Raw genomic sequence first — 24,185 nt, forward strand, 5'->3', positions numbered from 1 at the left:
AAAGCAATTACTTAATGTTTATGAGTGATACATTGATATGGATCTGCTATGTAAATATATATATATATATATATATATATATATATATGTGTGTGTGTGTGTGTGTTTTTATATTATTAATACATTCATAAACTTATCAATAATATACTCAGGAAATCAATATTTAATATTTCGAAAGACATACATCCAATATGACGCGGCAACATAATAGATTTAAAATTTAAAATATAAATATACGAAATATAAATATCAATATGTATAAAAATCTGAATGTAGATATATATATATACGTGTGAATATAAATGCGTATAAAAATTTATGCGTAATTAAGCATGAATATTGTAAAGTCTAAAATATAAAATATAAAAGAACCTAAAATTTAAGGAGTTAAATATCTTACGATCGTACTCAATATACGATTGAGCACTCAATATAAGTTCAGTTATATATTCTTTTAGAATATTACTTATAAAAGTTATATATATATATATATATATATATATATATATATATATTGTGGAAGCTGCACCACATATTAGTTGTGAAAACTTCTTGGAGCAGTAGTATTCCTATGAAGACTTAGAAAGTAGTCAGCTCAGGTCTACACTATTTTACAAGGATAATTCATTATAATATGTTTTGAAGAACTAGTAAAAATTAAATGCAAAATACAATTTAATTGTTTTCGTTCTTTTACTGATTGAAAATTATATGCTCAAAGATCTCAAAAGTTTTTAATTTCACCTAAAATTCATTTTTATTTGATTGCTGTACCTCGTATTTGACCAAATTCACATCCTCTTAATAAAAACTAAATTTTAATGTTTTCCAGATTTAATTAATAACTGCTTACCAATTTTGAGTAATATAGTTGATAAAGAATCAAAAAGTTGGCACATTCAGTACCGTCAAAAATTAGTCCGTGAACTCAAAGGTAAATATGAATTTCATTTACAAAACCCATAGATACCTATTTTTTATATTTCATTTCATATCTTTAATTAGAAAATTATATTTACAAAATTACTAAATGTTTTTTCTGTTTTGTAGCTAAAGGATTGTCTGATACACAGATTAATGAGGTAATTCTTTGATATATTAAAACTTTATATAAATATTTTGTATTACACTAACTTCATTATTATACTTTTTTTATCTTGCTATTGATGGTGATGACAGTAAATTATTTGTTAATGTAACAGTAACATCAAACTGAAGTTCAGTTATGTAATTAAAAGTATATTATAGCAGGCTTAGAAAATAATATAAGAAGAAAAGAGTTTGAGTGTGGTCAAGGATAATAACTATTTGATATTTTGAGGCTACAAGGGTTCAAGGTGTAACAAAATCATAAATTAAATTACTGTGAAAGTACCATAATGAAAATAAAAATTAAAAGCAAGTTTTTGCTTGTGTTAATCTAAGTTTTTCTCTGATGCTTAAACATGAAGAAACAGTGAAATATTTCTACATTTCTGTATTTGTTTCAAATTTCACTAACAGATCTCACCATCGAAAAAACAAAGTACATCCAAACAAACATTTGAATTTTAATTAAAATATTGAAAAAGCAAAGCAAACAAGCCAGCAAAAACAATATATGTATCATACATGTTTTAAAAATCTTGAATCGCTGAATAAAACTTGAGGGTTTTATGCGTTATGGTCCGACTTTGGGAAGGGAAGTAACTCTGCTTGCTTCAGAGGTTCTGCTTCATATTTTTTGTAGTTAGAGATAGGAACACTTAGCAATAAAAGACAAACAAATATCTTCTTCCTCACACGAGCGTGGAAACTAAAATATGATATAGAAGAAATGGTTTTCTTCTGTAATGTATTTAAACCTCTGATCTTACTGAAATTTCATAAATCATTAAAGTGAGTGTAAATGTGAGGAAAATGTAATATCCTGTTACTGATTGGTTATTGCAATTACTTTGGAAGACTTGTCTGCTCCAGGATGTGGGAAGAATTTCAGCTTAACAATGAAATATTTTTCAATTGTATTATGTACTTACTGCCTACAATAGTGGTCTGTACCTTGCTGTGATACCTAAACAAACTTCACCATAGAACATAACACTTTAACATTTTAATGATGGGATATAAGTTGTTGACCTTTTAATTATAAGTTCATAATTATATTAAACTGACTAGCAGTAATTCTCCAAAATCCATAATTAATATAATAAATTCTTTTGTGTTTTAAATTTCTAACAGATCACTATTTTCTTTTTCTTTTAACAGGAAGTCAATATCGCTGTAATGGCAGAATACCTGCAGCGAGTTTATCGAGCTGTGTTGAATAATGTAGAATTGGAGAACTTACAACATGGAATAGGTGTGATATACTTTTGTCTATTTGTAATCAAGCATAACTGGGGAAGTAAAAGATTCAATCCAGTTTCAAAAGTTCTTTTATGATTCCTATGTTCTTTTCATTCCCTGCTCATTCACATTCTGCTTATGAAGAAAGCTAAAATCCTTATGGTTCTATTTTTATCTACAGCTAGACTTCATAAAATAGAAACAGTTTTCCTTTTCTTTTTCCTGTTAAGAAATGATGGGAAAAGGAAATTTTTTATGTCTGGCGATATCAATTTTTAAAAAAGTATTTTATTTCATGTGTTATTAGAATTAGTAACTTGTATTTGCTATACGTAGATTACTATTAATTATTAATTCAATTAAGCAGTTAAATTTATTCACCTTATATTATATGGATATGGGTTGGTAAAAGATGTAGCATAATGTTTTTTTCATATTCTGGTGTAAAAATAAAACGAACTGCAAAAAACTATTTTTTCTACATGAAATCTAATAACTGCCTATAGAAAATTATAAGTAATGAATGTTTTCACTTAGAGTATGCACCAGCAAATTCTGAACTCTCCAAGAGCATGACAATATTTCATTATTAGCACTGGCGAAGGTGATGGATTGCAGGAATTGTTAGAGTATAAAGCATCAGTCAAAATGCTTTGTAGTATGTAGTTACAAGCCTTTGTGTTCTGAGTTCAAATTCTACAAGGCTAACTTTGTTTTTTTGTCCTTCAAAAGTTGATAAAATAAGCACTGGGGTCAATTCAATCACTTTACACTCATTTGCAAATTTATTGCCCTGTGCCTATTTTACAAATTATTGTCATAGATGTGTTGCTGAAGGAATTAATTATGTTATTGTCAGAATCATAGTATATGCGACATATATGATAATATCTAATTCCATTCAGTTCTATCTTTATTTGTAGTTAGGCTTCCTAGAATAAAAACATTTTTTGTCATTGTTGTTTTTTTGGCGGGGACATTTTCTGCTAAGAAATGAAGAAAACATTGCAAGTGAGAATTCTCAGTCATCTCAAGTAAACTTTTGATAAAATATTCATGATTCAGACTTCAAATGATTTACATAATTCCATAAGTCATTGAAGATTGCTTTATCACTTTATTTGGCTATTGAGGTTTTAGTCATTTATTTAAATGCCATTGTCTCTATTCTTCAGGACAACTTTTAGTCGCCCAGGCCCAGTCAGTGCTTGCCATGCAGAAGGCAGTGCAGAAGATCCAACAAAAGATGGTTGAACACAAAGATAAGGTAGATTCTTTTGATATCTTTGATCTTTCACTAAATAGCTTATAATGGGAATAATAGATATTATTCATTCAATGTTAAGACTGCGAGTGAATATATGTAGCCTTGTTTATCACTGATTCATTCATCACTGATCCGAGATAGCATGGTATGCTTAATTGTAAACCATGTTACACTTATTGTCGATTGATCTGTGATAAAACAAGTTAGCGATCAGTTGAAGATTCTACTTGTACCACAAGAATGCACCCCAGTGACAACTCACAATGCTGAACTACACCAAATGCACTGATGATTCCCTGTGTTTACATGAACATACTGTGAGGCTGCATATATTTTATTTGCGTTTACATATTTGTACCCATCAACTTGGGACCAGTGAGCAGAAAGATACAAAGGCATCTGATTCTAACCAATGATGCAGTCAAGTGTATTTTTTACATGTAAAGGTAGAGACAGCCAAGAAAATACCTGACAGTGGAAGTGTCACTGTTGTGGTCTGCAGGTTTGGTTTCAATGACTCTACCATTCATTCTATTTTCCAAGTGCATGGATATCATTTACTAGTATGTGTTTTTGGAACCAAACCCCTGTAATAAATGAGGATTGACTATTAACCTATTATTTTTCTTTTCTTTTCTGCCTCTTCAGTTAATGGAACATTTAAAAGTTAAATACCCAGTGAAATCTCGAATCCCAGCCTGGAAAAATGAGCAATTGGAACGTTTTGAAGTGAGAAACCATATTTTCCCCTCAATTTGTTGTGCTTCAGACTATCATTTAGAACTTTTAGCCTAATTTGTATTTATTAGGCGCTTACCGAATTAAATGATTTATTAAAGCTGTTTTCTTTTATTATTTTTAGGAAGAATTCATTAATCAAAATCTGTGGTCAGCCCATGATATTGCGGTTAGTCTTTGTGAGGAACAAGATCTAAAACAAGCAGTTTACTTTCTGCGAAGGGACCTCAACTTTATCAAGGAGGTAAATATTTGGAAATTTTGTAAAAGATATCAGCAACAATATACTTTTCTTTTATATAATAAAAAGAACATAGAGGAAGTCTTTTTATCAAACATTAAGTAATTTTTTAAAAATAAGTGTGATGCAGTTGGTTGAGTCAGTAGGATATTAGCCTTCTGATAGAAAAGGCGCAGGAGTGGCTGTGTGGTAAGCAGCTTGCTTACCAACCACATGGTTCCGGGTTCAGTCCCACTGCATGGCACGGGGGTAAGTGTCTTCTACTATGGCCTCGGGCCGACCAAAGCCTTGTGAGTGGATTTGGTAGACGGAAACTGAAAGAAGCCCATCGTATATATGTATATATATATATGTGTGTGTTTGTGTGTCTGTGTTTGCCCCCCCCCCCCAACATCTCTTGACAACTGATGCTGGTGTGTTTATGTCCCCGTAACTTAGCGGTTTGGCAAAAGAGACTGATAGAATAAGTACTAGGCTTACAAAGAATATGTCCTGGGGTCGATTTGCTTGACTAAAGGCGGTGCTCCAGCATGGCTGCACCCGAATCTCTATCTGTTTCAATCTAACTTGATCTAAACGGGTAGACATGAGTAAATACCATTTCCCATAGTAATCAGTTAAAGTAGTGTTTAGTTGATGAATATTTTATTGACTTGCACCATAGCAGAGGAGTTCAAAACTAGCTGTCTATGGGAACTCTTGTGTGCAGATGGTTTTGTTCTCACGGTTGAAGCAGTTAAAGAATTAAAGAAACAATTCCAAACATGATAGCTGAGCTTAAACTAAAGAAGTCTAAAAGTAAATCTAGTAAATGACAAAAGTTTTAGTCAGCAAGAAAGAATACAGATCTCTGTTGATGTGTGGGAAGTGACAATGATTGAATTACTGAAAAGTTATAGGTTGGACTTCTAAACTGTGTATCTAACGTAAACTATGGAATCATAAGTGAATGGCAAAGAAGAAGGACTTCTTATGTAATAGGTAGCTGCAAGAACACCTAAGAGATGAGTTTTTCAAATGCCCCAAACATATCCCAGTTGATAGATTCTGTTGCCTGGATTGCCTAATCTATAAGGGAGGTGGGTATTCTATAAGTATAGTTACCAGAACAAGAAAGGGATAGAAAGAATTCATGAAGTTGTTACCTCTGTAGGCAACAGAGAGTCTCTCTCTCTCTCTCTCTCTCTCTCTCTCTCTATCTCTCTCTCTCTCTCTCCCTCTCTCTCTCTCTCTCTCTCTCTCTCTCTCTCTCTCTCTCTGAGAGATGGTAGATTGTATGATTCTTGTGCCTGAAGTGTAATGCTACACAGTTATGAAATATGGGCATTGAATGTGGTGGACGTACAAAGGTAGGAATGAAACTATATGCAAGTTCCACTGGATGTGTAAATAAGTATACATGAAGGAGGAAGCATAAATGAGATGAGAGAGAAACAGGGTGCAAGAGATATCAGATGTAGTGTGCAGGAGAGACAACTGTGGTGGTAGGGCCATGTGATGTGTATGAAGAATGGCAGGTGGATAAAACATATCAAATTGAACAAATAGAAGGTGCCAGGTAAAAAGGTAAATGCAAAAAGCACTGGTGAAAGCTGAGCCGAGAATGTCAAACCTCAAAAAGGACATGTTAGTGATAATGACATGTTGGAGAATACACCTAACTCATGTAGCCAGGGAAAAATGGATGAGATTATGTTGATGGTAACTGAATTAAAATTCTAACATGACTGTAAGTACTTGTCAGGCCACACTTCAATGTATGACACTAGTAACAAAATGCCTTGAGGTGAGCCATTTTCTTAAAGTTAATAGGGCTAATCCCCCTTAGATGACTGCATCTAGACTCTGTTACACATGTGTAGGATAAATAAAGTCTTGATTGACATTAAATAATGCTATAGACTAATGGAAATTATATCTATGTAATTATACTTTCTTTTATTCTTTTACTGGTTTCAGTCATTGGAATGTGACCATGCTGCACCCTCACCCACTTCAAGGGTTTGAGCTTTCATATTGAATCCAGTAGTTCTGGTACTCATTTCAACAATGTCTATTTGTCATAGTTTTAAGTTTCAGGACATAAAGAACACAATATAAACAACACCAATTTTTATATCAGTGTAAGCATAAACCCAAGCACAAACAAATACACACATACACATTTATATACATACATTCACATGCACACAACAGGTTTCCTCACAGTTTCCACTTGTCAAATTACACTCATAAATTATTAGTTAACTTCAGTTATTAGACCCTTACCCCAAAGTGTGGGAAGGCGCATGGCTCAGTGGTTAGAACGTCGAGCTTACGATCGTGAGGTTGTCAGTTCGAATCCTGGACCGGGCTGCATGTTGTATTCTTGAGCAAGACACTTTATTTCACGTTGCTCCAGTTAACTCAGCTGTAGAAATGAGTTGCGATGTCACAGGTGCCAAGCTGTATCAGCCTTTGCCTTTCCCTTGGATAACACTGTTGGCATGGAGAGGGGAGACCGGTATGCATGGGTGACTGCTGGTCTTCCATAAACAACCTTACCCGGACTTGTGCCTGGGAGGGTAACTTTCTAGGTGCAATCCTATGGTCAGTCATGACCGAAGGGGGTCTCAACAACCCCAAAGTGTGTGCAGTGAGATTGAATCTGGAACCACATGGTTGCAAGCTTCTTAAAAACACAGCTATGTCTCTGCCTGTGTAGAAAAATAGTCTATTGAGTGATAGCATTAACAAAATAATAGATCCTGTTATTAACTCTAGCTTTGCTATCATTATTACATTCGTTTTATAAAGTCAATTAAAAAATAAGGTGATTTTATTGCTTACATTCATTCAAAGAGTTACTTCACCTTCTCTTTACCTATCTTTCTGTCTCTCTGACTTCTGCTTATTCTTAAACAAGCTGTGGTGGTTTTCATAAATCTGTGATATTTTATTGTGCTCACATTATATTTAAAAAAAGAAACAGCACTGCCTTTACTTACTCTTGCTTTCATAATATGAGTTCTTACCAAACTTTTTTTCTAGTTGTCTCACTAGGAAGAGAGCAGTAGTGGTCCTCCATCCTGGTACAAACCTGAACGGCATCACATCTAAAATAATTTTCCCCCCAAATTAGTTGTGTTAACCATTATTATCTTGTTATTTGAATAGTTAGCTAACTTCATCTGTGCACGTGTGTGTGTATGTGTGTGCATGTGCATGCATATGTACATGTGAGAGAGATAGAGGGATTTTAAATTTTTGACTCCTATCTATTATAAATTTTTAAGAGTATTTTTGTATATGTAAAAATGAAAAAGTAGACATGAACCTAAATACAATTCAATTTTTTTCAGAGAGAACCAATTCTACGCAAGGAACTTGGCAAGGTTAAAGTACCAACAAGGGTTTTCACATTTGCAACCAAGATTTGGTTCCCTCAACACTGGCTTGTTGTAAGACAGTTTAGAGGAGATACAGAAGTCGTGCCAACTATTATTATGAACAGGGTGCTTTCAACTGGACCAGCTGGCAAAAAAGAGGTAATAGTTATCTAAATTGATAATTTCAGATTTGAACAATTTGTATGTTTATACATATAATGCCATGCAAAATATAGTAAACATCAATTCAAACCATTATTCAAAAAATAATATAAACATTAGATTTAGAAATTTAAGCAAAAAGAAATTTCTTTATGTTTCTGGAGAAAACATATTTATATTTCAAAGGTCTGATTGAGGTTAAATAGACTGGACCCAAATTGTTGTCATTTAACAGAGGATAATGACCTGTAGGGACATCGTATTTTGTTATGCAGCCATAATATACTGCAAAGTATATTAAATGCTTTTATAAGTCTACTGTATGTTAAGGATATCTCTACAAATTTTTTTATTAAGTGATTTGACAGAAGATGGGTTATTTCATAGTCAAAATGATTCACATCTATAGGAGAGGGGAAATGTGAAATTGTGAAATTATTTCATCTGTAAATGAATACTGAGTCTTAGTCTTCGTTCACCAGAACAATCTTTCTTAATGCAAGATAGAATAGCTTTTTTTTTTTCTGTAATGATAATGGTAAAAAAGAAAATTACATTCATAGTGATGTACATGTAACAGGTTCAGCAAATTTACATGGATGGTATCTTTTATATTTGTATTATTTTCTATTTGTCTTCATTTTTCATAACTCCAGATATACTGAAAAAGAATTAATTGACACTATTAGCAATAGAAAAGTAAATTATTAAAGTCAAAGAAAACAAATGACAGTCATTGTGGTGTATCATTGCATCTATATGCATATGTATTGAGAGTTTCCAGTTTTTATCTCTTTTCCTTCTTTTTCTCATTGCCATTCTGGTCGTTGACTTTCTACCACCTACAATACTTCCTGGTACCGTCTCTTTCTCCCATTTTTTCTTTCAGTGCTTAACTTTATTTAAAGCCATCCAATGCACATTTAATTTCTTCTTATTTGAAATATTAGAATTAACCTGTCATAAAATATAAGCTTATTTGTGAAATATAACATGTCTTGAATGGCACAACAATGCAGAGTGGACTATAATAAGTGTTATAATTTAATTATACATAGTCTGATATAATATTTCGGAATATAAAAATTCCTTCTTCAGATATTGCTAGGAATTAATCAATTCACTGTTTCACTTTGTCAACTTGCTGTCAACCAAATCAATTACTTTGCTTCTCTCATTATTAGAGGCTACCAGCAATCAATCCTCTTGATTTGGATGTGGCTAGACCAGTGAAACTGAACTGCTCCTTTGGTCATACTCAGAGGAACAACTAAACTCAGCAATGCCAGCTAATGAAACACTTGTCAATTTTACAGTGTTGCTACTGCTTATAGGGAAAGATTTCCCATATCTTACAGCAGGGGTTTTCAAACTTTTTGACTTGCAGACCCCTTTATATTTCAGGCTTTACCTTAGGGACCCCCTTATAAACGCTTATGAAATTTATACATAAATATTTGCTTAAAATAACATATATTTTTACATTTATTTATTTAACAATATTTAACAAATAGGTTTATTGTCAATTAAAAGATTTCGATTAAAAAACATATATAAAATCAAATTGCCCATAAAAAGTATTTGCTGTCCACGGACCCCCTGTCTTGTCCTTGCAGACCCCCCTGTGGTCCACGGACCACAGTTTGAAAACCCCTGTCTTACAGTATTTCAGTTTTATGTGGTCAGTCATTTAAGAGTTAACTGCCCCTGACCACAGCATGGTTATAAAATGGCAGCCTATCTATTAGTCATAAAAGGGACATGCTGTCCATAGGCCAGGGATTGGAATATGTTTGTAAGTCTTCAAAAATAGGGTGTTATGGTTGTCATGACTATTGCCATGGCCACCATCTTAGTTATTAAACCTTCCCCACTTATCATCACTGTTTCTTTACCCATTAGATACTATCTTTTTTTAATAACCATAATTGAATATATGAACACCATTCCTGGGCCACAAGAGAAAAGCAAAACAATATATAATACAATTATACTAAATATACCAGTATGACGTTTCCAGAGCTGTGTTTCTTTAAGAAAATAATCAATAACTACTTATAAATATTTACCATAACTGAATATGTTCTTTATAGATTTTCATTTACATGTTTTTCAGATTGATACATACACAGTTGACAAATATATGCGCCGGAAGACCAGCACTCGTTATCCTATGTGGAGGTGGTGGAATTATGTACATAGGACATGGGCCTGGATGTGGAACTCTATGTTTTTTTTCTTGGTAATTTCTAAATATATAATTTTTTTATTAAGAAACAATGTATAATATAGGAACATTTTTTTCTTTTATATTATTTTAGTGTTTTGTCTATTTCAAAAGAACATATTCTGTGTTTCTGTCATCAATGATTTCATTTAATTCAATTTATTTATAATAGCGAATTAAGGGACAAGCATGGCTTTGTGGTAGAAAATTTGTTTCCCAACTACATGGTCTCAGCTTCTGTTCCATTGCATGGTTCCTTGGCAAATGTCTTTTTGTATAGCCCCAGGCTGACCAAAGGCTTGTGAGTGGATTTGGTATGTGTGTGTTTGCACACACACACACACACACACACACACACACACACACACACACACACACACACACACACACACACACACAATGGTCTTATATGTGTGTGTACTTGTGAGTTTTACTGTCTCCTTGTTTTGGGTTTATGTGATAGTTACAAATGAATGTCACCATAATGCAAGCAGTGTCCTTTGTTTCCAATCTTCCATGAAAACATGTCTGGACATGGGGAAAATATTACCCTGCTTGGAAACAGGTGAAGGTTGGTTGGTGACAGGAAGGGCATCCAGTTGTAAAAAAATCTACTTCAACAAATTCCTTTCAACCCATGCAAGCATGGAAAAGTGAAGCATTAAATGATGATGACCATACTAAATTAAATCAGTGTGTAATTGATTCATTCCTAACTTGGTACCTGACAGTGTCAGTGCTTTTGCATCAAATACTGGTTATCATACTTTAGTATTCTCTTCTAGAAATGGGATGAAGAAAAACTTAACAACACTTCATCTGAAATATATAATTACATCCCATTTTAAGTAGATTTAAAAACCAAGAAATAGTTGGAACAAACAAACAAATACACAGATCTGATTAAATTTCAGAATTTACAAAGCAGATTAACTGCTGTATCAAACATACATGTAACATTATATGCATGGAATAGACTTGTTTATAGAACAGCCTTTTTTGCACATTCATATAAAACACTTATACATCAAGAAGATATTGTTTTCTGTCAACCAATCCATCACTGCACTTTATGCGAATAATACTTGTAGTTACTGTCTCATATCAGTTAGTCCACATTACTCTATAAGGAGCGGTTTTCTGGTTTCCTGGCTTCTCTGGTGTATATATTCCTCCCTGGACAAGATTAATCATTTTTATAAGCTGAGTGGACTGGAGCAACATGATATGAAATGATTTGCTGAAGAACACAACACATTGCCTGGTCCAGGAATTAAAATCACAATCTTACAATCATGAGTCCAACACCCTAACCACTAAGCCATTGTCTCATATGACATGTCACAATGATATCAAAATCTTGCATATATAGACAAAAATTGACGTTAATTCATATGAATTGAATCCACTTCAACTTTCTAGTTCTATGACCAGTAAGACTTTGTAATATCTATGTAAAAGTAGATTGAGGTACTTCAGCATGGCCACAGTCAAATGACTGAAACAAGTAAAAGTGTAAAAGAGTGTGCATACATATATATGTATAAAATATATTTTGACTCTCTCTTTACAACCTAAAATACCATATCAAAAATAGTCCAAATCATGACTGAAACAGGAAATATCTAGTGTGAGAAATCTTGGATCATTTCACTGTCTTTGTAATGTTATAATTGAGTTAACAAATATAGTTTTCAAGAAATTTCTCCTTCATATTTTTAATAGTCTTCTTTACTATAAGCACAAGGCCTGACATTTTGGGGGACGGGTCTAATCAGTTATATCAACCCAGTACTTGACTGGTATTTATTTCATCAACCCTGGAAGGATCAAAGACCTCAGCAGCATTTGAACTCACCATATAAAGATGAATGAAGTGCCACTAAGCATTTTGTCTGGCATGCTAACAATTTTGCCATCTTGCCACCTCCTTCATATCTTTAATAACAAAACTGTCTGGTCACTTTTATTTACTATGCATGAAATTTTCCATTTATTTCTATTTATCATTACTTTTACATACTATTTATATTTTCTCTCTCTCAACCATCTGAGCTAAATTTAATATTTGTTTCTTTTTGAAGTATTTTATATTATTTTATTGATAATTTTCATATATCCCTTTTCACAAGATTCTAAAAATAGCCTTAATAATTAAATCTAATGTAAAGAGTTATCTCTCTTAGATGTTTTTCTTCATAAAATTCTGCTGTGTTGCTCGATTCAAAGTTATGCAAGATTAATTTCAAAAACTGAAATTATTCTGAAACAGTTTGCTAAGCATTCTATGAACAAAATAAATAATTTTATCTGCTGATAATGTTAAAAAGAGTATATTTGTATAACAATAACGGTAATTTAGTGTATAACTTTTGATCCCCTTTAGCATTTAAACTGGCTATATCAGGCCAAAATATTTTACCTGTTTTAGGTTCAAACTGGCCAGTTCCAGCCTCTTGCACCTACTCTATAATGTCATTCGAAAAATGAACAATTACATCATTGAAGTTACAAAGTTACAAGATAATGTATAATTAATTCTAAATAATGTAAATAAATAAGCATTTTTGTTGACAGTAATATGAATGCTAAAGGCTTTGGTTGGTCTCAGGCTACAGTAGAAGATACTTGCCCAAGGTGCCATGCTGTGGGAATGAACCCAGACCCATGTGGTTCGAGAAGCAAGCTTCTTACCACACTTGGTGCAGGAGTCACGAAGCAGGCATCACCGTTCGTGTTGTGGTAGCACGTCCCTGCACCTACATGTTCAACATATATGTTCTAACAAACCTTTTCAACTATTACATTCTCATAGGAAATATTTAATGTTGTACTCATGCAACATTACCATTACTTATCCTCAACTTTCTTGCTGTTTGTTTGTCCCCTGCCATTGCTTGACAATCGGTGTTGGTGTGTTTACATCCCCATAACAGCAGTTTGGCAAAAAGTGTCAGATAGAATAAGTTTTAGGGTTAAAAAAAGATAGTCCTGGAGTTGATTTGTTTGACTAAAACCCTTCAAGGTGGTGTCCCAGCATGGCCGCAGTCAAATGACTGACACAAGTAAAAGATAAAAGATACTGGTGACTGCTGTTCTGAACATCCCCAGTTTTTCTTTGCTTACTGAGAATTATCCAGATTTGAACTATTCCATTTCTAATTATATTATTCTTATGTCTGCTTCTCATTCTTCCTATTGCTCTTATTACTACTTGAGATATTAGAATTACAGTTTCACTGTCACTCTTCTCTCTAAACCTCTCCTCCATTTCATAAAATGATCAAACACTCTGTTCACCTTTGAAAATATTGTAAGACACACACAAAAATGTATCTTTTCTGTTTGTTTTCTATTAATCTTTTTGCTACTTTCAGGTTGTAATCCCTTTATTTAGTCCTGTTAGTTTTCGAGCTTTGTTTTGTGTTCATCCATTCAAGCCAGACTTGGAACTCAGTCAAGTTGATGTAAATATTACCTGTTATTTCCCTTTCTTGTAAAAGTGTTCATACTTTGCTAATAAAGGCCATGAAAAGAGGGGATCGGCAGTAACTAGAACAGAAATAGATTCAATAATATCTAGTTGTGTAACAGGAACCAGAGGGATAGAATGAATGACAGTATGCTGGGGAAATCCATGAGTATAAAAAGCATCAGCTAATACATCCAAGAAATATGATTGTGCTGATGTAAATGGATGATGTATAATGAGTGAAATAGTACAATGTGTTAGGGTAAATGAAGATGATTTGAGGAATTTGTGCCATGTAGGTGAGAAGAGGTGGAGTTGAATTTTCTGGAAAGATGCTCTTTCAGACATATCTTGCACTTATTGTCAAAGAAAAGCAAATTTCAATCCAATAATAATATAAGATTAATTTTCCAGGCCTTCAAGACTGATTGTGTACAATCATACATTTAATTCCAAATCTCCTACATAACTCTGAAGTAAACCATGCTACTTTTCCATTTGGTTCTTCTCTATCATTATCATTTGAATATATTTTCCAAAGCAACTCTTTATGCCTCAGACTTTATTTATTTATCTATTTATTCATTTTTGGAGATTTGCATTGTATTTCATAACTAAAAGACAATCTTCTAGTTGATCTCTCTTTATGCTGAATTTTTACTTTATATGATAATTTGAAAAATATTTTAATTTATGTTTCTACCTTTATATTTGTATGCATATGTTAAAAACCTTCCCTGTATGAATGCATTAAAAGAGGAGGCATGAGAGAGAGAGAGAGAGGTGTGTTACAATAATTTTTCTTCATAGAAAATGTTGGTAAGTCATGACCATGTTTTAATTTTTCTTTTCTTTTTTTTAGGGTGTTTTATATCCAAAAGAATCTTATGTTGTACATACACTGATATCCCGTTTACGACTGCTGTGGCAAAATGTGCATAAATCAAGAGCAGATTTCGAGGCGGCTCCTCATGCAGGTAGGAGTTTTATATGCAACAACTAACAAATAAGATACAAGCAACAATCTGATGAAAAAGCATATTTCATTAGTTAAATAAATATTATCTTTAAAAAAGATCATTAATTGTTAAAATTATTTTTGTGAATCTTTTAAGGAAAATACTGTGCTTTCTTAGTGTTGTATAAGGATTTCCAACTCCACTGAATTATCATCATCATCATTGCTTTACATCTTCTTTCTATGCTGGCACGGGTTGGATGAACCATCAGGAGCTGAAATGCTTCTTATTGAGAGCCACTGCTGTCATAAGTTCATGCTCATATGTGTCATTTTAGATTGGTTTCAACAGCTAGATACCCTTCCTATTAGCAACCACTTTACAGAATATATTGGATGCTTTTTCTTGTGGTACCAGCGCTGGAGAGGTTGAATAGCGCTCAGCAAGACAGGACTAAAGAGACCTCTGAAGACTCTTTGTCTTCTGTTCACTCACCAATCACTCTAAAGGGTGCACAGAGACTGAGGCAGATTTTCTACAGTAACATCAGCATAAGGGGTGGAGTGCCTTGTACACTATAAGTGTAGAGAGTACTTCGTAACCTAAGATGTGTAACTTTGCTCACTCAGGTAATGTAATCAAGCAGGAGAGAGAGTGATGACAACAGAAAGACAAGAAACGCTGAATGAAAGGAGTAGAAGTATGATGATAGAAGTAATTTCTGGGGTGGTGTCAGGAAGGGTTGTGATGCACAATAACAGAGGTTGACAAAGGCAAGAGGTGGTGGTGGGTGTTGAGAATAGTTGGCAGTGAACAAAGGGCAAAGTTAAACTGTACTGGGTACAGATAGTTTGATGTAGTCTCTTATACATATACCTAATGATGGAAGCGTGTGTTAGAATGATGAGGATGGTGGTACAGGTGGTTGAGGGAATTGAATGCATGTATGTTCTGTAGCATGTGTCATTCATTTGTAAGCAGTACAGGTAATGGGGAGATGAGATGGAGGAGTATAAGTGATACAGGGATGAATGAAGTGAGTACAGAGATGGGTGAAGGAAGGAGGAGAGACACAGGTAGATAAGACTTATGAATTGGATTATTAATTCGTATATAAAATAGTTGACAGTAAATTACTGTTTTCTAATAAATTGATTTAAATCACTATTTGTGGTTCCTTCCATGACTTTTCATCTATTTGTCAATTGAATTGAATGTTTCAGATGATTTGATGTTAATAAAAGTAGCTTCTCTAGCTCTCAGTAGAAGTATTTTCATTTATTTATTATTTTGTGCAATGTAAAATTACAGCAATGTAAAATTACAGCAATGTAAAAAATTTTTAAATAATATAAATAATAACAGTGAGCTTATTGTATACAGTGGCTCAGGTGTACTACAACTTCTCAAAAAAAAAAAAATTAAAAGAGGGGAGAAAAAAAAGCAGCAATAAGTCAAGTAATGAAAGACCTCAATGAAAGCTAGAAGTTCCTGTACAGTACACAGAATAAAACACAAAAAATAGAAAACATTAAAAGTCATAAAAAGGACAGAGTTTCATTAACCCTTTCGTTACTGTATTTATTTTGAGATGCTCTGTGTTTCTTTCAATTGATTTTAAATATAACAAAGAATTTAGTAAACTAACTTAGTTATCATTCAGCTAGTGTTAGGAACATTAAATGTGACTAAGGTTTGGTGGAAGATTTTAATTCAAAACTCATGAAAACAAGACATTTGTACTCAGAGCCGGTTTCAGCTGGGTTGGTAACGAAAGGGTTAAGCATGTCAGGAGTAGTGTTGGCGAATTTCAGTAAGCAAGAAATTCTTGAAGGATGCAGTGTCCTGATAGCTAACAACTGATGTGAGTAGTTTCTTCCAAGCTTTGATAATTCTGAGTGCAAAAAATTATTTCTGTAAGTTGTGGGTGCTGAGCTGTTTAAAAAGTTAAATAGAAATTTTATTAATATTAACTTTTAATTCTATTTCTATGTTAAAGGATAAACTGTTTTTGTATAACATGAGCAGGAATGAAATGATGTTTAATTTTTAGAATATATTGGCATGTTTATTTTTAAAGTATAAAAGAAATTCACAAAAATTAAAAAGAGAAATAAATAAAATTTTGAAAATATTCCAGTTTCATGATTTAATATTCATAGCATGATAGGAACTTCTGCTTTATGTACAAGTATGTATGAACTAAAAAAATATTGATTTTTTTCTTTAATTTTCAGGCTTCTTGGGAAAAAGTTTTACCCGTCATTTAAATCGTTTCTGGAACTTTGTATTGAAAGGCGGTCTTGGGAGTTTCTTATTAGTCTTAGTGTTCCCTTTGCTATGCATAGTTACATCAGGACTCTCAGTCATTATGGCACTTACAGCACCAGTTTGGTAAGCATCATATTTATTTAATAAAATGTATTTCTTTGAAGAAAGAGAAATATTTCTGTATGACATTTCTTGAAAAACTCTTAGAACATAACAAAGAAGAAAAAAATAAAAGAAAAGAAAGCGTATTGATATTTCTAATTGTTCACTGGTCAATGAATATGTATATTCTGAAATGCCAAATTATAAACCCTGATGTAATATTTGTCTTTCAATAAGGTAGTGAGCTGGTAGAAGCGTTAACACACCGGGCAAAATGCTTAGTGGTATTTCATCTGTCTTTACATTCTGAGTTCAAATTCTGCCAAGGCTGACTTTGCCTTTCATCCTTTTGGGGTCAATAAATTAAGTACTAGTTGCATACTGGAGTTGATCTAATTGATTGCCCCCCACCCCCCCAAAAAATTTCGGACCCTGTGCCTAGTGTAGAAAAGAAATTAAGTACCAGTTGTGTTCTGGGGTCAATCTAATCAACTGGCCCTCTCCCACCAAATTTTGGGCCTTGTGCCTAGAGTAGAAAAGAATATTTGTCTTTCAATGAAATGTTACTTATTTTGGCCTTTGAAATATTAGGAAATATGATATAACACTTTTGTTACCATATTTCTGTTGACATACACCTTCTTTGTTTTAATTACTTTTAAAAATAATGAAGAATTTAGTAAAATAATTTAGTCATTATTAAGCTGGTATTTGAAACATAAATTAACATAAGATTTTGATGTTTAAATTAAAATCACTTTAAAATAGGTTGTTTGTGTCATAGAAAGGTGACTAAAAGAAGCAGAGGTAGGATTTACACTCCAACCTTGTAAAACCCAACCCTTGCCAGTAACAACTACTCAAACAGACCCATGTTTTGGAGGGTTGTTGCCTGAGTGGCACAAAAATGCCATCCACCAGGAGTAGTGAATCACCAACAAATGGTGGATGAAGCGATATGCTGTTACAGTGCATGCCTCCATACTACCACTACTGCAAGTATTGGGATTGATGAAGTAAACATCAGTCAAGAATTGGGATTGGTGGAATAGGTACCACTCAAGGCTGTGCTTGTTCCTGAAATTTGTGGCCATTTGCTTATGTTAGATACCAGTATTGTACTTAATGATTTTCTCATCACTGCATCACTAAGATGTTGAAGTATGCTTTTCTGAAGAAGACTAATATGATTAGAATATGTCTGGAGTTTCTCTTGTACTTGTTGGAAAAAATAAAAATAACATTAGTCATTGACTAATATTGTTTTTTTCTCACTGCAAGTTTCTTTAATACTCTCTGCATCAACTATAGTAACAGCAACTTGACTGTTGCTTTCTATACATCACTAAGTAATTTCTATTGCATCACTGAATAAGTTCTCTTAGTAATTTATATTCTAAGAACAGTGAAAGCAAGTTGAAAATTTAAATTTCTTTTCTGTTTAAAATAATGTCTCTTTCAAAAAGAGACATTATTTTATCTCAATCTTGATAAAAGACATTGTAAAACTAATATTTTTACTTTATTTTCATTATTTTTTCCTTCTTTAAAACTCTAAATAGGTAAAGATAAATCTAGAAGCATTCATGTAAGAATACTTCCCAATCTAGGTTTTACATTTTGCAAAACATCCTCAAAAAATTTCTCTTCTTGTCACCCATTATTTGATTGTCCTTGGTTTTTAACTCTTTTGGTACCAACCTGCCTGAGATCACCCTTAGTTCTACAATACAAACTACCTGTTTTAAAGTGATTCAAATTAAAATCTTCCATCAGAACTGCTTGTTAATTTGTTCCAAGCATGAGCTTAATAACAAAGTTAGTTTAGAAAATTCTTCATTATTTTCAAAATTAATTGAAACAAAGCAGTGCATTTCAGAAAAAATTTGGTAACAAAAGGGTGTAGCATGAAGTTAGTTCTTAAATCATTTCAAGTGAAATTATTAGAAGTTTCTCTCTTTTATAATTTAGAATGTTTGAGAACTGTTTAGGATTTTGTTCAACATTAGAAAACATTATTTTTGATGTTGTTGGGAGTAACAATTACTTGTTTTAGATAAATCATTTTTAACTGTGGAACTTGAAGAACATAAAGCTATAATAATAGCATGTAAAAAAAAAAAACACTTAGATAGAAAAAAGTCAGAGGTTGCCCATTGGACCTGAATTCATATCTTCTAAAATCATAACAGATATTTTAACATGTACCAAAGCGATCCTTTCAATTTCTCCAACCATTTTAAAAGCTTTGTTCTTACTTGCAAGAATTGTATGTTGTGGGCAGCCTTCAACTTCTTCAATCCAAGGGGCTTTTAAATCCAATATTTACATGCTATTATTTATAGCTTTATCTACTTTGAATTTAACTGCTAAAAATGATTTACTTCATGTCTCCCAAATATTCTAAATTCTTATGATATAGACTCATTTTAGCAACCTGCTTATCCGGCTTCAGTTATGGAGCTATTGAAATGGAGTAAATTAAACTTGAATGTTATTTCATAAATGTAAATCAGAGTGTGGCATTACAAATAATTATTTATAGTGCAGAAAATATGAAATATGTAGAATAGTTAATGAAACATATCACAGCATATACTCATAGACTCCTAGTATATCCTCTGATATTGCTCTGTTAATGAAGGCAGCCATAGGATATGAAATTCACATTATTCACTGATGTTTCCATGCATTACTATCATCATTCTCCCTATGCAGCCATGTACGACCATCAAAAAATATTTAATATTATTTTTATCTCATTTGTTTGCTTGTTTGATCTCTTCAGTGTTCATTCTAGTATCTCAGAAATTACTGAAGCTTGGAAGCCCAAAATTTTAATCAATGATTAGTAAAAATTTTTTTTTTAATCAAGTTGTCTAGATATCAAGTATATTACTCAATGTTATTCAACATGTTATATGCTTACAGTTTATAAGAAACACAAAACCTGTTACAAAGAAAAGAAAATTGCAATAAAAGTTTATATTCCTACACATTAGGACATTATATTCCCACACATTGTAACACAATTTCTTTCAAATATTAGTGGCCACAGTATTTAGTAATGCAAAATATATCCAAATACTAATCATATACAAACAAAATATATTTCTTTTTCTTTTCTTTCATTAACTTCTCAGTTTATAATTGGATCAAATATTTTTTGATTATGTAAGGGAATAGGAAAGAGACATACAGCGATCATACTTTTACTTGAGTTAGATTTGTCCTGTTGCTATTTAACAGTTTTGGGAGTATATAGTGAAGATGGCAAATATAATAGAAAACTGAACTGAGTAAAATATTCTTTTCTACTCTAGGCACAAGGCCCGAAATTTTGGGGGAGGGGGCCAGTTGATTAGATCGACCCCAGTACACAACTGCTGCTTAATTTATCGACCCTAAAAGGATGAAAGGCAAAGTTAACCTCAGCGGAATTTGAACTCAGAACATAAAGACAGACAAAATACTGCTAAGCATTTCGCCTAGCATGCTAACGTTTCTGCCAGCTCGCTGCCTTTGAATTGAGTAAAATATTATAATTATATCTAGCGTTGTACCTTGTTCTGAGTTCAAATCTTACTGGTGTTGAATTTACTTTTCACCCTTCAAAGTTGATAAACTAAATACCAGTAATAGACTGGAGTTGATATATATTGACTATATCTCCTCACCTCACAGAACTGATCTTGTGATTATTCTAAAGTAATCATTATTATAGCATTATTATAGTATGATATAACTCATTAATAATAATTATTAGAGAATATGCTGAAATTACTTTGAGGTTAATTCAACAACTATTATTCCTAACCATCAAATAGAATTGTTCTTATGGTTTGTGAAAAGAAATCAATACAACATGTTCTAGTTGGTTAATTATACAATTGTTATTAATAATATATTTATTTCTAACATTGGTACAAGTTTTGAGCAGAGAGGAACAGCTGCCACCCACTGCCCTATTCTCATTAATAATATATTAGTAACGATGTAAACAGTAGAGAACCAAATTGGATCTGTTACAGTATCCCATTTTGTTGTGTATTATACTTCCAAGTTCAAAGGCCACCAAACTTGACTTTGCGTTTCATTTTCTCTCAGTAAAAAAATAATATGAATAATATAAGGCTGGAAATGTCTGGTAGCTTTTTATCTTGTTGTGACAGCATCATTGAGTGTTTTGTGTTGATTTAAGGGTGTCAAGTGTATGTCTACTGAACAGAATCTATCATGCTTCTGTTACCTTTTGGCCATAGATAGATACTAAAGAACAAAGCAGGGATCTTTTTTAAAACGGGGGCCACATTTTTCATTAACGAAACACTTTGAAACTTGGAACACTGGTAGAATGTGTCATATAAAACATCTTTTTCTCTTAGTCTTCTTAAAAAAAAAAGAAATCCCTAACTTATTCCATGTTAAAGTTGTCGTATTTCTGTAATTTCAACCAATCACTGACGTCCATTCAGCTGATATACATTAAGTGCCAACTACATAAACAAACGATTCTGAAACAATTCTATCGGTGATAGGGTTAGGGTTAGGGTTAGGGTAAAACAGCAAATTTAAAAAGAAAAAAGTAAATAAAACGAAGAAAAAAAAAGAAAATGAAAAAAGCAAATTTAAAATGAAAAAAGCAAATAAAACGAAGCTATGGCTTAATCAGCCAAAGGAGTAAATGTAAACAACTGAATACTTGTCAGTGATTGGTTGAAATTATCGAAATAAGACAATTTTTTACATGAAATAAATTTGAATACAAAAATATTTTTCTGTTCTGTAACACAAAATAGATAAGTATACGAAGTTTGAAAGTCTTTCGGTACCAAAAACACTACGTAAAACATTAATGAAAAATGTGGCCCCCGTTTTAAAAAAGATCCCAAAGCAGAAATGAAATGAAACAGCACAGTTAGGATTTGAAACCATGTTGCTAATTCAGCTTACCAGAATCATACAAGTCTCTGGCACTGTTAGTCAGTAGCCTGTATTCCTTGCATCAATTAGAGTATGCAGACATACTTGGTAGTGCTGTAACAAACATGGAAAATAAATTTGCTAATCATTAGGTTGAAGTTTCTTAATCTCAGTTGATAAGTCCAGTTAAATGTTCTATGGTGTAATTTACCAAAAAATTCAATTTGGATTACTCTGCCTTTATGCATAAATTCCCGGAATCTTCTTTCACCTAAATCACTCCTAGTTCATGTACTTCATACAAATAGTTCCTTGGTTTAAAAAGTAAATGAGATAATCATTGTTAATAGCACCCTTCATATGACTCTTCCCTCTCCTCCACTTTCCCATCATCATCATTACTATTTTAATGTCTGCTTTTCTATAATTGCATGCGTCAAAAATAATTTGTTGAGGCAGATTTTTTTCTAGGGCTGGATGGATGCCCTTCTTGTTGCCAACCCTCACCTGTTTCCAAAAAGTGATATTTTCCCATAATGACATGTTTTCACAGAAGATTGGAAATTTCAATCAAAAGAAGTGTTCTACAGCTTAGGTTTTAGAAGTTAGAAGAGTCTTGGGTGAAGTAAATATAAAAGAAACAGGAGAAAATAACACAATAGTAAACTGTATTGAACATGAAATAGTTGTTCAGTAGGATGAATTTCAGTGCTGCGAATATGAATCTGTGGTTGATGCGTCCTGGGATCTCTTCTGGGTATTTTTCTAGTCAAAAGGTGATTGCTTCTCTACCATAATCATGTGGGATATTGGTGTACAAGTTCACTACATTGAATGATACTAACAGGGTTCCTTCATTTATTGTCTTTGGGAGGTGGTTAAGCATGTCTAAGTCATCCCTGATGAAGCTTTTCACATATTTTAGAAATGGTTTGAGTAGGATGTCGAGGAAATTGCTCAAACGCTGGGTTTCACAAGCAGGGCCAGCAATGATGCGTCTTAGTTTGAGGTCAGTAGTGGGAGGAACATTAATGCATAGGCTTAGAGAATCTTTGCAAGCTTTACAAATATGTCAAATATGATGGTTGTCTACTCCTTATGCAGAGTTTCACCATCTCCTGTACTTACATCCTAGAACCATCATGGTATCTGAGATGGCTTTTTAAACCAGACAATGTTTTGAAAAAACACCTACATAGATTGCAATGCAGAAGGATTAGTTAATTATGATTTTATTCAACATATTCTGCTCTCAGATTCACACACTTATTGCAATAGTCCTTCAGTTTTTCTAAGTCTTGTAAAAGAACTTGGAAGGTTGAGCCTTCAACCAGGCCTTTTGCAATACCCTTAAAACCAGGAACTTTTCAGTACCCCCCTCATACACACACACACACACACAGCAATGAGCTTCATGCAGTTTCCACGTACCAAATTCACTGAAAAAGTTTTGATTAGCTCAGGGCTACAGTTGAAGACATTTGCCCAAAGTGCCATGCAGTGGAACAGAACCCAAATCCATGTGGTTGGGAAGCAGACTTACCATGTAGCCATGCCTGCACCTCCTCTTTGATAAACAAATTTTTTGTTGAATCTCTTTCTTTGATTCTTTCCCTCCATTTTCCTCACTTTATCTTTTCACTTCTTTCACCAGTCGTTCTAATTTCTGTTACTTTACTGTCTTCTCTATCTATTCCTCTGCCTTCTTTCTTCAACACTCTTCATTTTCCTCTTACTCTCATCTCTTTCTCTTCTATCTATACTTTTCGATATCTATTTTTCTCTACTCTTCCATTTTCTGTAATTACTCCTCTCCCTCTCTCGCTTTTTTTATTCCTTTTACTTTTCTCTTGTGTTATTCTCTCATTCTCTAATTTCTAAAACCTAAGCTACAAAATAATTCTTTTGAATGAAATTTCTGCATAATTTCCATAATTAATTTGCTAAATATTTTTATACTTCTCATTGAAAAAAAATTTAACTAAAAACCTTAAGTAATTTTTTTTTTTTTTAATGAAAGAAAAGAGTGTTGTCACTCGAGTCTACTCCAGTTTCTTATTTTATTGACATTATAAAGCAAAATTGCTGAAAATTGACCCCACTAGTATTTGAACATTGAAACATGAG

General features: G+C 32.9%; 1 protein-coding gene across 2 annotated transcripts in view; it reads left to right on the forward strand.

The window, feature by feature from the left end:
* The window catches only part of LOC106883080 (uncharacterized), a 439,153-nt gene that overhangs the window by 175,074 nt on the left and 239,894 nt on the right, over window positions 1-24,185 (forward strand). For both annotated transcript variants that reach the window (XM_014933964.3, XM_089351816.1), the window contains exons 11-21: window positions 833-934; window positions 1,051-1,082; window positions 2,248-2,341; window positions 3,504-3,595; window positions 4,244-4,324; window positions 4,458-4,577; window positions 7,916-8,101; window positions 10,221-10,346; window positions 13,709-13,798; window positions 14,666-14,780; window positions 17,000-17,156. In XM_014933964.3, coding sequence (XP_014789450.1) covers window positions 833-934; window positions 1,051-1,082; window positions 2,248-2,341; window positions 3,504-3,595; window positions 4,244-4,324; window positions 4,458-4,577; window positions 7,916-8,101; window positions 10,221-10,346; window positions 13,709-13,798; window positions 14,666-14,780; window positions 17,000-17,156 — 1,195 coding nt within the window. The remainder of the gene's footprint in view (window positions 1-832; window positions 935-1,050; window positions 1,083-2,247; window positions 2,342-3,503; window positions 3,596-4,243; window positions 4,325-4,457; window positions 4,578-7,915; window positions 8,102-10,220; window positions 10,347-13,708; window positions 13,799-14,665; window positions 14,781-16,999; window positions 17,157-24,185) is intronic.

This window comes from Octopus bimaculoides, chromosome 5, assembly GCF_046866305.1.
Source record: "Octopus bimaculoides isolate indiv1 chromosome 5, ASM4686630v1, whole genome shotgun sequence".
Lineage (NCBI taxonomy): Eukaryota > Metazoa > Mollusca > Cephalopoda > Octopoda > Octopodidae > Octopus > Octopus bimaculoides.